Source organism: Loxodonta africana, chromosome 12 (genome assembly GCF_030014295.1).
Source record: "Loxodonta africana isolate mLoxAfr1 chromosome 12, mLoxAfr1.hap2, whole genome shotgun sequence".
In the NCBI taxonomy this organism is placed as follows: Eukaryota; Metazoa; Chordata; class Mammalia; order Proboscidea; family Elephantidae; genus Loxodonta; species Loxodonta africana.
In genome coordinates, this window is record NC_087353.1 from 18,892,360 (window position 1) to 18,909,463 (window position 17,104).

Sequence of the window (17,104 nt, forward strand, 5' to 3'; positions counted from 1 at the left end):
AGCCTTTTGGTGAGCAGCCCTAGCTCTTAACCACTATGCCTTCAGGGTTTCCTTTGGTTCTATAGCTTAATTAAATGGCAACACCATTTTTTTTTTCCCCCAAATTGCAGCGGGGAGGAAATTTAATGGATAGCATATTCTCATTTTAAAAATATTCTCCTGTAAGTTTTTTTTATAGCTTTACCGTCAGTTGATACTTAATCTGAACAAATAGCAAACAGTTATTAATGTAAATTTTAGAATAGATGATACCAATTAAGTCTGTCAGCCTGTATGTTTTGTGGACCCATTCTTATGATTGTCATTTATAATATGCAGCCACAGATGCCTTTATCATCATTCCTAGTTCAAATAAAGACTTGGAATATTTTTCTATATTTTGTGGTGTCCATAAGCTCTGAAGTCAAAAATCTCTGGTGGTGGTTTTCTCAATAAAGAATGAACAATTTTCCCCGTGCAAGAGTGAAAAAGAATACAGGTTGCGAGTGGAGAGGAAGAAAGGGTGGTAGTAATTCAAATTGAGATAATGTGCTACACAAAAAGTAACTTTAAAGATAAGTCAAGGTAAATAACTCTGCCTTCCACGTATATTCATGCAGAAGGCAACAGAACGTGGTGGTTAAGAGCTTGGGCTTGGAAGCCAGCCTGCCTTGTTTGAATCCTGGCTTTACTGTTCCCGAGTTGTACAACCTTGATCGAATTCTTTAGTCTGTCAGGGCCAGTTTCTTTATCTTGTAAAATTGAAATAGTCCCTACCTCAAAGGGCAGTTAACCAAAAAACCAAACCCAGTGCTGTCAAGCCGACTCCGACTCATAGCGACCCTACAGGACAGAGTAGAACTGCCCCATAGAGTTTCCAAGAAGCGCCTGGTGGATTCGAACTGCTGACCCTTTGGTTAACAGCCGTAGCACTTAACCACCACGCCACCAGAGTTTCCCAAAGGGCAGTTAGGAAAATTAAATTAGTTACTTCATGAAAAAATGCTTAGAACAGCACTCGCCTCCTATAAGCACGTAATAGTAGCAATAGCTGACTAAATACAGCTGTTATCGTTATTCAGAATCATCATCTTGTCCATAGAAGTGTTTCTGTATTCATCAAAATGCACTAACCTGTTTTACTGCTCAAGACTTAATGGGTACAAGCAGTTTGGAACTAGACCAGGAACTTTACCTAAAGATTATATACATAGAGTTGTGTGATCACAGGTAGATAACAGAAGAGACAAAGACTTCATATGGGCTGTACGCCCATTTTGCATACATGGCGTGGGCTCCTTGTCACTGTAGAAATTTATCATTTGGTATATGGATTCCTGGGTGAGCCAGGTAATCCTACTGGTAAAGGTCTAAAATTGATGGTGCTTTTACTTGACACTGGCAGGGTTTCCTAGATTAAGCAGAGTTTGGAATCTTTCTTTAGTTTCTGGTGATGCAGGAATTCTGTTAGGTACCTAGACTATGGAGACTACCTAGTGACTTCTATATAGGAGGGACTCCCTGGTGGTGCAAATGTTAACATGCTCTGCTGCTAACCTAGAGGTTCGAGGTGAGTCTGCCTAGGGGTGATCTACTTCTGAAAAATCAGCCATTGAAAACCCTATGGAGCACAGTGCTACCCCGACACACATGGGGTCACCATGAGTCAGAATTGACTCAGTGGCAGCTGCTACTGGTCTATATAGGAGATGTCATCCACACAGCTACAAACTAGGAGAGTCTAGTATAATATTACTTATTCCTGCTTATCCAGACTTCTTTTATCAAACCTAAATTGTTCATAGTACAAGGATTGTCCGGCGTTAATGGAGACTGCCTTCATCTCTCACCTCACGCCCTTCCCCCATTAGCAGAGGAGAGAAAATACATGAGGGTCTTAATAGGCCTTCCCAGGTGTATGCGCATATGTGTGAGTATCTGGAGGGATCTAAAATCCAGGCTTTTACGGTGTCTTGAAGCAGCTGGTAGCTACGGGAAATGGTGAACAACAGTTTGAAGTTTAAGGCATTTTAATTCCATCTTTCATTTGGCAACTTGCGAGGTCGGTAAGATAAGCCCATTCATATTTGGAGATTTCTCCAGGATTTCTGTGAAGTGTTTTGCTGTTCAGAATTTTTTTTCCCTTAAATTATCTTCTTATCTTTTTGGCCTTTGCTTTTTTATACTAATTTTGGGTTTTTTTTAGACAGAAATGTGTTGTGATCTCTTGTAAACACTGGGTGGGGTGTCGAGTGGAGAGCTATGTATGTGAAGAGGCGTGTTTTGTTGAAACTTCAGTGACAGTGATGGTTGGCTTTTTAGACTCCAGAAATATGAATCTATTATTTTTCACCACTTCAGAGAGTGGAGAAAATTATTTCTCTGTCATTTTTGTCCTCTGAGATTACTTTTCCATGGAAACGAGTATTTACACTCAGAAGTTCACCAGAAACTGAGCTGGCTGTCCAGGTCATCCATCAAACAGCCTGTGTCATGAGTAGAAATCAGGCCCAAATGTCAGGACCATTTTGATCTTAGGGAGGCCACTGCCATTGACCTCAGAGCTGGGCGTCAGCTGTCCCTCCTGTCTGGGTGGGTTTGAGCTCCATGCAGGGACAGGGAGTTGCCTCCTTGGAGCCTACGGTGGAAGACATGCTGTAATGTGGCTCCCTAGATAAATCTGACTTCCAAAAGCCATCTTTGCAAACTAGTAAAAAATCTGATCTTGGTGTATTTTAATGAGTAATGATACTATATGATTTTTCCATTCCTTACCACCCATAACCTTTTTTTTTTTTTGAACAGCCTAACCGCCCCCCTGCGAAGCTCAACCTGTTAACCTGCCAAGTGAAGACAAACCCGGAGGAGAAAAAGTGTTTTGACCTTATTTCACGTAGGTTTTCCTCGAGCCTAAAATCCCTTCTGCTTTTTAAAAAAATGCAAAATTCTACTTTTAAATGCTTCCATAATTGGAGTGATCTTAGAAATGCTATAAAACTAAAGTGACAAGTTCTTTACTGTAGCCCTTGAGACTTATTTTTTAAAATTGTTTTATTTTCCCCACCACAAAACTAGTTTCTTCTGCTTCTGAGTGCCTTTTTTTTTTTTTCCTCCTGACATACACAAAAGAATCACCTCTAAATCATTAATTGTGGCAAATACTTATCCAGAACCCCCTAATGCAAGGAAAAGGGCTAGTGATATCTTCAAGAAAATGAGATAAACCCTTTGTTCTTGGCAGGTTTATGTGGCGGGGCCTCATTTTGAGGGGAAGGAAAGGGGCCAGTCTCCCCTTCCAAAAGGCAGTCACTGCGGATTTGAGCACAAGAGCTACACTTATAGAGGAAAATACTGTACTATGAGTTTTAGGAAGATGGGTCTTCTCTCATTTGCCTCAGTAACCCTGAGCAGGGAGTAGCTGGTTTTTAAAATATTTGTCGAATTGTATTATTGAAAGCCAGGAACTAATTTATTATGTAAGTCAATGTTCACAGCAAACGTGGGAGGAAATTATCATCATGCCCATTTTACTAGGTGATGAAACTGAGGACCGCAATGGTTTATCTTTGCTCTCTTCACACTGTATTAAGCTGTAGGGGGGTATTGAGCAGTGTGCTGTGTGGAAAGGGTGTATGTATTGCTTGTTCTGTTCTTCATACTCTAGACTGATCTGTAAAACAAAAATTATCTTTTCATGCCTCTAACTCCCTGTCCCTGGTCAGTCTACTAAGATCCACAGATTCATTTATCGCTTCTCATCAAAGCTTTCTCTCAGACCCTTCATTCACCTAAGATGTTGTAAAACGTTGAGAACCAGTGTCTAGGGAATGTTCGGAGAATGTTAGGCCTTTCATTTTTCTGAAATAACCCTTAATAAACAATAAAAATGTGTTCCTCTAATAGTAAAACCGCCCTTTAGTAAGTGATGAGCGCTTAATAGCTAACCAAGCCTAACTGTTTTGCACACCATATGGAGTTAGATGCAAGCACTTCCCCTTAACTTGCCATCTAGTCACCTCCAGCAACCACTTGTAGGGAGACCCCAGATTAGACACCATATGTACAGAAGCATTTTTTTTTTTTTAGACTTCAAAACAATTCCAAAATATGCCCCAATCTACACAGTTTTTTCTTATGATTTATTTTAGTTTTTGTTGTGGTTGTTGAGAATATATACAGCAGAACAATCAGTAGTTCAACGATTTCTACATGTACAGTTCAGTGACATTGATTACATTCTCTAAATTATGCAACCATTCTCACCCTCCTTTTTCAAATTATCCCCCCCCATTAACATAAACTCACTGCCCCCTAAGTTTCCTGTCTCATCTTTTGAGTTGCTGTGGTCAATTTGGTCCCATATAGATAGTTCTTAGAAGAACACAATGCTCAAGGCAGACATTCTTTACTAATTAAGCTATTGTTTGGCTTAAAGAAGACTTCGGGGGATTTTTTTGGTTTCAGGTTTAAAGATTATCTCAGGGCAGTAGTTTTCAGGGGTTCATCCAGCATCAATGGCTCCTGAAAGTCCGGGTTCCATGGGAATTTGAAATTCTGTTCTGTATTTTTTCCCCCTTTTGATCAGTATTCTATAGAATCTTTGATCAGAATGTTCAGTAATGGTAGTTGGGCCGTAACCTTCATATCTTCAGCAGTGTGTCAGTCACCAAGGAGAATAGGTAGATAGTAAAATGTGCATAATTAGAATTCTCTGTTTTTTTAAACAAACCAAACATGAATTACTACATTGCTTAAATGTGTGAGAGTGGTTCTGTGTAAATCTGGTTACATGTAAACACTGTGGCAAACTGACGTTTATCCAAGATTCTGTTTATGTTTAAAGCATCGTAAATAACCTTTAAGTAAGGTCTTTAAGCTTTTTTTTTTTTTTTAAGCTTAAGATATCCGGAAGGGCCTACCGAGTCTGGTTTGAGGCACTGTTGTAAATTTGCCAGAGTCCATTGTCAACTTTGAGACAAGCTCTTACCTCTCCTCCTTCATTGCTTATCCCTCAGAGGGTAAAATGAATCCCAGCCCTACAAATTTCCCTCCTCAGCTGGCTTTTGAAGGGTGTCACTCCTCCAGGAGTATTTGCTGTAAAATGCTTTGTTGCGGTGCTATATAGGCTTGAGTTACTACAGGGGATACTTGGAGACCTGTGAGACACCTCAAAAGAATCTTAAAGGGAAACAATGCATGGTGAGTGGTAAAAGCCCTAAAGTAATGAGCATCCTGAGAAGTTGGGGAGCTTGTGCGCAGAATCTGGTTCTGCTGGCTCATGAGAAAATTTCTTTACCTCTCCCAGTAGGTAGATTCTTCCTCTGCCTGCTGACCAGGCTAGTGGAATGAGTGATCACCAAGACCTCTTCAAGCCCTTAAAACAGTTGTGAGTGGGGAAATAAAGATCAGTCCACACCATAGACAGTGAGGATGATGTTTTAGGTGTGGGCACACCGGGCATCCCAGGAATCGCCCATTCCTTCTAATCTTCGGAGCCCTGGTGACACAGTGGTTGAGAGCTCGGCCACTAACCTAAAGGTCAGTAGTTTGAATCCACCAGCCGCTCCATAGAAACCCTATGGGACAGTTCTGCTCTGTCCTATAGGGTCACCATGAGTTGGAATCTTCTCAATGGCAACATTTTTTTTTTTTTAAATCTTCACTTTGTAAAGCCATCACTGGGATCTGCCTAGAGAGCCCAGAGGAGGACAGACTGAGTGGTTGGCTTCAAATATTGCCCTGTAAGATCCTTTTTACCATTCCTCCTCCTACACAGGGTTTCCCCATTCCGATCAATGGGACAGCCTCAAGGAGAATGTTCGCAAGGCTCCAGAGTTTCTGTGACAAGGCCAGCACTTCTGGGAACTTAGTTGACTCTCTTGCCCTCAGACTAGTCCTACTCTTTTCAAATTCAAGTCCTGAGCCCTTGTCCTAGAATCACACAGTCATCATAGGGGGGATGGAAAGTGCATGAGAATTTTGAGGTGATCTGGGTTAGTGCCCTGGGTAAGATGGAGCGCAGAGGGGGTGACCATCACAGGTCCACACAGCAAGTTAGTTGTCAGCTTGGATCCAGAACCTTGGTCTTGGAGGAGCAGCCTTTCCCAAGCCATCATCATCACATTAGTGGCCCTGATCATCTCCACCATCTCCTCTTGATTTTGCTCTCCCTCATAGTTGAAGCGGACTAGAAACTTATTTATAGGCATCTTGAGAATCTCTACTAGAGGAAATTCTTATTTGGAAGTTTTCGAAGAGGCTTGTCCACCGCTTCTGCAACTTTCAGACACTGTAATACAGAATTAGCCAAAGTACAGGGGTTGCTCCCCCTCGTCTTCTTAATTTTTCTATGTGAACTGCGCCTGGTGGTCTGACCATGAAGCAGCTGAGTGACCCCTGGCACTGCCTACCATCATCACCACTTCCTAAGTCCTCTGTAACCCACTAAGCAAACCTTCCGGGTGAGGAGCCCAGAACACCCGAGTGGGACTTGGGTGATACAGCTCCTGCCTCCTGGGCCCTCCTCCAGGTGAAGCTGTACATGGCGCCAGTACTTTGGAGCAGGAGAAAGCAGTGTTGCTCTTCTCTTTACAAAACCTGGGGAGATATTTCTTTGGACAATTGAGTTTGGCTCAGTCGCTAACATTTGGATCACAAAGTTAAGTTCATTTTTCTGAACTTGAAATAATTGTTTTAAACCCTCTTTCTCTTTTCAGTAACAGGGTGAGGATAGAGAGGATGTAGTTCTCTTCCCTTGGTATTTAAAAAAAAAAAAATGGGATGGTGTAGTAGAAAGAGTATTGGACCAGGAGTTGGAAGACCTGAATTTTCTGCCACTGACGACGTTCATTTTTGTCTCTTAACCCCTTTGGGCCTGAGTCTTCTCATAGTCAGCTCACCAAAAATTGTTGCAACAATCAAAGTACTTTTAGGAGTGTAAAAACCACTTCAGGGGCAAAAATATATTGTATATCCCCAAGGACAGAATCAAACTGCCTGTCATTTGATCTCTTCCTCTTTTTTTTTTTTTTTTTAGCGTTTTAAATGTAATATATTTTTTTATTTTGAGCTGATTTTAGACTTATGGAAAAGTTATAAAAGGAGTAGTTTCTGTATATCTCCCACTCACCATCCTCTCATTGTTAGCATCTTAGTATACAGTTATCCCTAGTTCATAGTACATACTATCAGCCAGTGATCAAAACTAGGAATTTGACGTTGGTACAATGCTATTAATTTTACTGGTATTAATGTTATACCAGTAAATATTTTTTCCACTAATGTTCTTTTACTGTTCAGGATTTTCTCCAGAATTTCACATTGCATTTTAGTTTTTATTTTATCAGATTCCTGCAGCCGATAAGGGTTCCTCAGAAGTCTTTCATGACCTTGGTACTTTTTGAAGTTATTTTGTGAAATACCTCTCAGTTTGGGTTTCCCTGTGTTTTCTCATGATTGGACTGCAGTTCTGCATTTTTGGGCAAGCATACCACAGAAATGATACCGAGTTCGATAGCTCACGTGGCACCCTCCCTCTCTCGTGTCCACCCAAGGGGCTCAGCATTCTAGCTCACACTTCTAAAATGTCGCTGATGCCAGCTGTGCATGAATGTAATATTTTATATTCCATCATTATTTAACAGTATTCTCTTGCTTTAGCTATATTTGTGACAGAAGTCTCCCGTAGCATGTTATTTTTAGAATTTCTCATAATCTTTTGTAAGAGGGCCAGCAAACTTCTAAGATATTTGCTTTAGAAAACACTTTTATTATTGAAAGGGCTTTAACAATGACTTTTTGGGGCCAACTCTGCAGCAAGTTAAAAAAAATAAAGCTTGTGAAAGTCTAGTGATGGTTTTCATTGAATAGCTTCAGCTTTGGAAGCTACATCTTTTTATACTCAAATGGTGGACTAACAGCTTTATTAATTTGCATTGCAAAACCACACATACTGAGCAGAGGTAGACATTTGAAGGACATGAGAGAGTGCTTGATTTTATACGAATCATTTATTTCCTAGCAGAGAGCTAAGATTATTTCTGAGGTTAATTATAAACCACTTTCCTTTGGAATTGTGTATGGATTACTGTCTGGGCTCACAGCTGATGAGATTCCTCTTGTCGTGCAGATGACAGAACCTACCACTTTCAAGCAGAAGATGAGCAGGAATGTCAAATGTGAGTTATTTGGAAGTGGGCCCTTAGACAGGGAGTTAGCAATTGTTCTTGGGATTTATAACAGTTTTGCCTTTGTTTTTCTAGATGGATGTCTGTGCTGCAAAACAGCAAAGAAGAAGCTTTAAACAATGCCTTTAAGGGAGATGACAACACGGGAGAAAATAACATTGTCCAGGAACTGACTAAAGAGATCATCTCTGAAGTCCAGAAGATGACCGGCAATGATGTGTGCTGTGACTGCGGGGCACCAGGTGACCCAGGGGCGGCCCGGGCTCTAGGATTTGTAAATCCCATTCCAATTCACAGAGTTCATTCATTGATTTTCACTTTCAATTCAAACACAGAAGTAAGAGCAGCTTGGCCTGAGTCCATCCCATTACACAAATGCTTAATGAACTGTGTGCAGACTTCGGTGGGGAAAAAGGGATGGGAAGGTATTTGCCTGCCGGGCCCCCAGAACAGGACAGAGTGAAGATGGCCTGATGTAGCTCAAAAGATTTCAGTGCTTTTTGAGAAATGAAAACTGAACGACACAGTGAGGGTGAAATCAAGGTCATCCAGTCACTGTGCTGGCTGAGTGCGGTATGGATTTTTTTCCCCTGGGCTTACTCCATCCTCATTTTGTATTACTTTTTAGAACCTCTGAAGTAACTTTAAGCTGCCGTCTAGCTCTCTGACCCTGGAAGAGTGACATACTTTTGGTGGTTTTCCTCTTTGTAAAGTGAAGGAGTTGGTCTAGGATTTTTTCCAAGTCCCTTCTAGCTGTCGCATTCTGTGAACGGATGGTTATTTTTGCCCTTCGATGAAGCATATTAGGAGCTTCATTTTTAATGAACACACAATATTGTAAATTTTCACAGCTAGTATTTTAAAAGTTTAAGTAAATGTTGTACATGTCTCATTAAGATCAAATGGTGTTGACAGGGGATCGTTAGGGGAGCTATGCAGTAGCCTTTTCCGAGCATTTATAAAGTGAGAGATCCTGGCTTAGCTAGAATGGTCAGTTGCTTTTTTATTCCTCTACTTCTATTACAGTTTTCCTAGAAAACAGACAACAGAAGTGGAGTGGACAGTTAATGAGTGCCACGAGGTTCCTTTTACCCTGAGGGCTATATTTGGGGCCTTCACCTGGACGAGATCCTGGGGGGTCTTGGAAAGAGATTTTTTTCTGGTAGGAGATGAGGTGGGGAGTGATAAGTAGTAAATCATGCTTTTCCTTGAGAAGAGATAAGGACAACACAATACTTGGGCTTTGTTCATTCATATAGAAGTCAGAGCCACGTACATTGGTCTTTTAAAATGCTAAGACAAGTATGAGTGATGTAAAAACTTGATATAAAGTAATATACATGTATTCTGTGTACCAGCTATAAACAAGATGCAATAAAATAGGCCTGGTGAAGTGAAAACACAGATGCTGAGAAGTATTTCCTAACATGGATGAAATAATGCTTAATAACGTGAACATATTTTAAACAACTTCATGATTATCTGGTGACCAAGGCTGTCGTATTTACCTGCCATGAATTTCTAAGGTCAACAAACAGTTCTGAAGGGAACTGGACTTAGGGATGTGATAATGTGTTCAAGTACGTTTCATTTTGAATTCCCCATTTTTTCATAAAGTCAGCATTCCCCTCTCAAGCATTTATTGAGCACCGACTATGTGCCAGACTCTGTACTAGGCAGTGAGGATACTTCAGTGAGCAAGTAACTGTGCTCTGAGGAGGAACGCTGACGTATTGAAAGCATGAGTTTGCAATCAGATGAATGTAGGGCCACAGTCTGGCTCTGCCACTCACTTGCAACATTGAGCAGATTCCTCAGCCTTTCTGAGCATTGTGAAGGTAGAAAATCTGTACACCAAAACCAAACCTGCTGCCATCGAGTCAATTCCAACTCATAGCGACCCTATAGGACAGAGTAGAACTGCCCTATAGGGTTTCCAAGGCTATAAATCCTTATGGAAGCAGACTGTCTCATCTTTCTCCCACGGAGCGGCTGGTGGGTTTGTACCACCAACCTCTTGGTTAGCAGCTGAGTGCTTTAACCACTGTGCCACCAGGGCTCCCCAAAAATCGATGTAGTTGAGATAAAAACACCTGTCCTGTTCATCTCTTGGTGCTCTTGTATGAGTCGAGTGAAATATTATGTGGAAGTGCTTTGTAATTCCTGAATCCCTTGCAAGTAAACTTTTATTGCTACTACCAAAGCACTGAACCCAGAGTATATCATGAGTGGTTAGTGTATGTTTGCCATGATTATGACTAGCACCTTTGTGAAAATACAGACATGTATGTTTTAAATCTCTTTACCTTATGGTACTTGACTTGGATGGTTCTTGTTTTTTTCTTATTCCACTCTGCTGGTGTGATCAGGCTGGTGATGAGTGTGGTCTGTGTTCAGGACCAGTTCTTGAGGAAGCCATGGTCACTGGAGTACATGGACTGTGTCTTCTTCACTTTTGTGCTCACAGTACCTGGCACTCAGGAGTGCTTCATAAATGAATGGAAGGATGAGGAGCTGGAAGGGCAGGGAAGAGAGGGAGATTGGACAGGCACAGATCTGTGTACTGTGTGTACCCTGGCAGTAATCATGGATAAGTGAAGGTTCCACTGTGTCAAGAGTCAAAAAATTCTGGGACACTCTGTGCTCAGTAATTATTCAGGAAAAAAATTTTGACCCCAGACCCTCTACTTACCACAAGCTCAAATTTACCCTGTTCTCTTTGGCAGATCCTACGTGGCTTTCCACCAATCTGGGCATTCTGACCTGCATCGAGTGTTCCGGAATCCACCGAGAGTTGGGGGTTCACTACTCCAGGATGCAGTCCCTGACGTTAGATGTATTAGGAACATCTGAGTTGCTGGTAATTTTCAAATCCTTGATTGGGGATTGGAAATAAATGAGCTGAAAACCAAGTTTTTATTTGACATTCTAATCCATTTTGGTTTTTGAAACTTTAGTGGACTGGTGGTTGTCAATATATTGCTGGATGGGTTTGGGCAGTTAGAAACTCATTGATAATTCTTCCTTCTCTGCTATTAGTAGTTGAAGGAACTTCTCGTTGTAAACCTTATCCCTAAATGAATAAAGTGAAAACAAAAAGAAGCATGATACTTGTGTGAGATTCTGCTGAGATGGATTAGGATGGTGGCATAGTCCAGCCACACCATTCATCAAACAGATGAAGAACTCAGAAGCTCAGAGACAGGAAAGGAGTGATGGTCCCTGAGGCATCAGCCCATTTCTTAAAAGGCCCTGGCTACTTCTTGGCTTTAAACCTCCAATGGACTTCCCTTGCCTCATATTGTCCCGCTTTGCTCTTTGTTTTTAGTGCCTTTGTTTCTAAAAAAGGCTTGCGTTTGTGGTTCAGTGATAACACATAAACCACAGTATAGAGATAGTAGGAGATGGAAACGTTTTGTGTAGAGTAGCCCTCAGAGTATTGAGACTGTGGCCCACCTGAGTAACAAGGTAAATCTGACTTAGGTTGTGCTTTTGGGCCACCGGAAGCATGAGCTTTTATGGGCTATTTTCAAAGTCCATAATTACTGGTTGTAGAAAGTCATGTTGGTAATTCTTTCTTGGAGTAGTTGGGCGTTGGACAGTAAATATTAAGTGGATATTGATTGCCGTTGATTTTAACGTCAAGAACACTTGACAAAATCAATTACTGTGGTCGGTATTCCTCTCAAGGGGCAATAAATCTTACTGATGACTACTCTGGATCCAAAGTGTCTGAACTTCTGATGCATTTTTGAACTCTCTGGTTGAACCCTCCCAGTCCTCCCAAGGAATTCCTTTATGGTCTTGAAAGACAATGTTGGAAGAAACTAGAGAAGGTGCTGATAGTCCCGTTAGTAACATCCCTTCAAGTTTAAAGCTAAACTACACTGAGCAAGATCCAAGCAGGGTATACTTGGTTACATGCCGTGATTATTTTCAATGTAAAATTCGTATAACCTACAGCTTGGTCATAGATGATAAAGTAGATTTGAGACTGTCACAGAATATTTTTTTAAAAACCCAAATTATTTTTCAGTTAACACTGGTGAACGATGGCAGTTGCTCCTTTTACTGATTTTCTTAAAACAGTGGAAAAGCATTGATTTGTGATGAAATAATCGCTGTTTTTTTTACCGGCACTTTACAAAGCATTTTATGTGTATTAGCTCATTTGATCTTCACAACAACACTATGACTTCGGTTTATTATCCCCAATCTACAAAGGAGAAAACTGAGATTTAGAATGTTATAATACACCCAAGGTTATATAGCTGTTAAGATGTCACATCTGGGGTATGGAACCCTATAATCTAATTGCAGTGCTCACCCTTTTAACTTTTAAGGAGCCTAAGACATAAACTGGCATTTCTGGTGGGTTGTCTTGCCAGATGGTAAACACTTATATGTCACTACTGTCTCCCCCCAACACAGTGGTTTGCTGGCAAATGTTTAACACCAGGTCTCTGGGAGAAAAAGAAGCCCAGATTTGTAGTCCATCTAGTTCTGTGGTGTAAATACAGTATGGCCAGTTTCAAGTTACCAATGTGGCGTCGCTGAATGTGAGGTTAGAAAGAGACGTTGAGTAGCACACCCTTATATAGTATGTTTACCGTGTGAATACAGTGGCTGTAAATAGCTTCAAGAGCATCAATAATAGTAAAATGTAGTAAAATAATTAAAAAACCAAACCCATTGCTGACAAGTCAATTCCAACTCATAGCGACCCTAAAGGACAGAATAGAACAGCCCCATAGGGTTTCCAAGGAGCACCTGGTGAATTCAAACTGCCAACCTTTTGGTTAGCAGCCGTAGCTCTTAACCACAATGCCACCAGGGTTTCCAGTAAAATGATTAGGAAATGATAAGTTTTAAGTATTTATTACTTTTGTTTTTAATATAATTAATTATGGGTCTACATAATGTAATTTTAAATAATGGCTGTGTTTGATAGCTGGCTCACAAAATTCCTGAGAATTGAACAGTTGGCTCTTGTGAGTGGTTAGGAGCCTGACCCCAGCCCACTCTGTTATAATTGCTTTTATGTGCCTCAGAAATTTAATTGATGATCTTCATGAGATTCTATTACCTACTAACAAGGAAAACCTACCAAAGAAAGTTGAAAGGAATATGTCGTTTCCATCTTGATGAAAAGATGAGGTAACTTCTGATTGCTGGTTCAAATCTCATTTTCTGTCTTCCAGAACCTATATATTCTCATAGAAGTTTTAAGGTTTGGCCAACTCTCAACTATTACGGAGATATCAGACAGAGCCTACTTAATATCTGCAGATACTTTCAGAGTATAATTTCTGCCATAGTTTCAACCTCTCCCTTATCTAAATCTCTTTTCCTCAATGGCTGTCAGAAAAACACAAGGCTCCTGAATTGTGTGAGATTTCCTTCCTACCCTCTGCTTGCCCCTGAACTCTGTCTGTCTGGTCCCCTGGTGACTCCCAGGGTGTGGACATCTCCCTGCTTCTCATCCCAGTGTCCATTTACGACGTGCGGGTACTGTGGGCATGACATTACGTCCAGAATCTTTATTCCTCAGCCCCCAAGTTAAGCACTGTATGGAGAGTACGTGTCAGATGTTAGTATTCATTGATTTAAAAGCGTAGAAATGTCAAGCCTTTTTAAAGAAACTGGGTTGCTTACTTTGTTTTGCTTAGACAGTCAGATAGATGTCTAAACAAAGGATTTCCTGAAACCTCCATGTGTACTCCTCTGTGTGTGTGTGTGTGTGTGTGTGAGTCATTTAGAATTATGTCTGGCACACAGGAAGAACTATGAAGTATGAGCTATTGTTATTATCTCCGCCTCAAAGATGATCTAACAAAATTCTTTTGGAAAAACGATGCTCATGTCCTCATGCATGAATCCACAGGGAGATCCCACGAGCTCTACTCTGGCCGTCAGCTCTGTTTATGAACTTTTCCGACTCTCCAGAGCATTTCAGATTCATAGGGCAGTGATGATGTCAGAATCTTTGGTTGATTTGTTCGTATGTTTTCTCGTACAGCAAATGTTAGACCTCTTAGTACCCTGTTGGAGGAAATAAGAGGGCAAACTGAAAACTAACTTTCCCAGGGTCTCAGAGGGTACAGCCTAGCCAAGGTGTTGTTCCACAGAATGGTAGTGTTTCTCTGCCTCTCAGGTAAATCAACAGTGTGGCCAACGTTTCGGGGTGATATGCTGTGACAGGAAAGGAACCTTTTAAATGGCCTGAAAGAGGTAGCAGATACATGAGCAGAGCCCAATGTGATTGCATTTTCATTTTCTGTTTGGCACTGTGTCCTGAAACAGACAGATGCTCATCTCGTAAAATGTCATTCCCATCCTCGCATACGGCCTCACCATATTCCTCGTGATAAGAGTCTTTTGCATAATTCTGTAAATTATTTTCTGGCTTCAGGTTTTCAAACAGCGTCACCGGATGGCTCACTGTGACTGTCTTATTGTTTCCTTTTTAATTTGTTTTTATTTCGTAGCTTGCTTGTTTTCCATGCTAATTAAGTGGATTTCAGCAGCATCTAGGAAGGTGGCTGGTCAGTAATAATCTTTTTTTTTTTTTTTGGTCTCTTTCTTTACCTGCTTTTAGAATCACTTGTTCAATGGACTGAAACTTAGGTAAATGAAGTATTAATTTGAGGAGCTAGTTATCCAGTCTTCACTACTTTTATGTGCAATGGTTTAATATCCTTAGATTTTAAAGGAAGCCTGTTTTCAGGAAACTTGCTGGTAAACACCTCCAAAAAAAAAAAAAAAACCCAAACCCACTGCCGTCGAGTCAATCCTGACTCATAGTGACCCTGTAGGACAGAGTAGAGCTGCCTCATAGAGTTTCCAAGGAGCAGCTGGTAGATTCGAACTACCAATCTTTTGTTTTGCTGATGAACTTGTAACCACTGTACCACCAGGCCTCCCTGGTAGACATAGATTTTAAAAAGATGATTTTTCCCCTTAACATAGAAGATTATGATTTCAGCATTGATTTTCAGCTCATACGAAAAACTTCGTATCACTGGTACCAGCGATGGAAGTGAAATTAATGAAGGAACTCTTGATGTCATGAAATTGCATTTGGGTCACTAATTTAAAAATCTGCTTCATCAAACTTGAAGAATGAGTTTCAGGAACCTAAGAAGCTCACACGGACTCAAGTCTCTGTCTTAGCTTTCTCCTGCCTCCTTTCTGATGCAGTTGTTAATTAGCTGTCAAATATGAGTGTAGGCGGATAGGAAAGAGGGTATGCAAAGAAAGCCCTCAAAAAACAAGGATTTACTTACAAGTTAGAACTGTTGTTCATCTGGGACTGAAATAAAGCCACATTCAGGATATGAAAAGCAATTGCCTAGGGCAGCAAGAAATTAATTGTCAGCTGCCACTTATTGAACAATTGTTATGCATCAAGCATTGTCCTTGGTATTTTATACATACATTATATCTGACCTAAACAAGGACTGTATTTAAAAAAAAAAAACAAAAACCAGAGAGGTTCAGTAACTTGCCCAGTGTGACTGAGCTTAGATTTATACCCTGAGCCATCATGCCCCAGAGCCTGTGTTCTATGCCTTTTTTTAAAATCACAATGATGCACTTTATTTTTAACCACAAACCTTATCATAAAAACTTGAGCACTAATGTCGGTGTATAATTATTTATAAATTTTATCTATACTACTTACCAAAAAGAATTATATTCTCTATTTTATAAAGTATACCAAAAATAGAATTTTTAAAGGGTCAGATAAAAAGCATAATATATAAATTTTTTCATGTACTTCAGAGTATTCTTTGTGCTTCCTGTTTTGGAGGCAACAGTATATAGCTCACTGCATATCTTAGCTCTGCCTACTAAAAAGAAACTTGACCTTTATATGTTTGTATATTAAGAGTGTGGCCTGCTCTCTAATTCTTCTACCTTTTCTGGGATCTGACCCAAACCCATTGCTGTGGAGTCAATTCCGACCCATAAAGACCCTATAATACAGAGTAGAACTGCCCCATAGGGTTTCCAAGGCTGTAATATTTACGGAAGCAGATGGCCACATCTTTCCCCCACAGAGCAGCTGGTGGGTTCGAACTTTAGCCTTTGGATAGCATTGCACCACCAAGGCTCCTCCTGAGATCTGACAGAACTCAATAAATAACAACCAGTTTTCCTAACTGCATTCGGAACCAGTTGGGAGATAGGCCACAATGAGTTGGAATTGACTGGACGACAGCGGGTTTTTGAAGATAGGAAAGTTAAGCAGATAGAGACCAAATGCCAGATTTGTTGTTGAATTAAAGCCGACTTGGTTGATGTGGCTAACGTGTGTGATAACAGTGTGCTTGCCTACAGAAGCGTAGAATCAGACTTGCTCACCCAGGCATGGCCTTCACATGGGGACCCACCCCAGTAACACAGAGCACCGAGGAGGAGGCTATAGCTCTGTTTCCTGTGGGCGTCTGAGGGTTAGGAAGAGGTGGGGCTGCACATGCTGGGTTCTGCTCCCAACCTTGACATTCAGGGAAGCCGTTTCTCTCACTTGCCCATTTCTCTTCTCAGAATGGGTAGACCAGTGAAAGGCAAAGCATGTTGCAATAAAGGATGTTCCTCCACGTGGAAATATGAAAACGGGGACAGGTGGATCCCCCAACTCCCACCCCAAAGTCTGAAAACAATTTCTAGGTAAAATCTTAGGCCTCTGTCTGGCTCAGTGGGCCCTGCACAGGGAGATGCTAAGGGTATACAAAAATGTATAAACCATGGTCCCTGTCCTCAGGGTGCGTACTGTCCAGTGAGAGAGACTAGCATATACACAGATGATCTCCATACAAGGCAAGTGCCAAAGTGCTGTGATGACCAAGGAGCTGCTCTGCTTATGTGGACTTGACATCTCTATTCTTGTGGTGCTTGGTACAGGCTTCTTTTCCAGCCGTTATCACGTTGTACTC

At 41.0% G+C, this 17,104-nt stretch overlaps 1 protein-coding gene across 5 annotated transcripts in view; it reads left to right on the plus strand.

Annotated features, from left to right (window-relative positions):
* Window positions 1-17,104, plus strand: part of ASAP2 (ArfGAP with SH3 domain, ankyrin repeat and PH domain 2) — a 222,061-nt gene that overhangs the window by 167,204 nt on the left and 37,753 nt on the right. For all 5 annotated transcript variants that reach the window (XM_064295011.1, XM_064295012.1, XM_064295014.1 and 2 more), the window contains 4 exons: window positions 2,785-2,872; window positions 8,108-8,156; window positions 8,241-8,407; window positions 10,892-11,025. In XM_064295011.1, coding sequence (XP_064151081.1) covers window positions 2,785-2,872; window positions 8,108-8,156; window positions 8,241-8,407; window positions 10,892-11,025 — 438 coding nt within the window. The remainder of the gene's footprint in view (window positions 1-2,784; window positions 2,873-8,107; window positions 8,157-8,240; window positions 8,408-10,891; window positions 11,026-17,104) is intronic.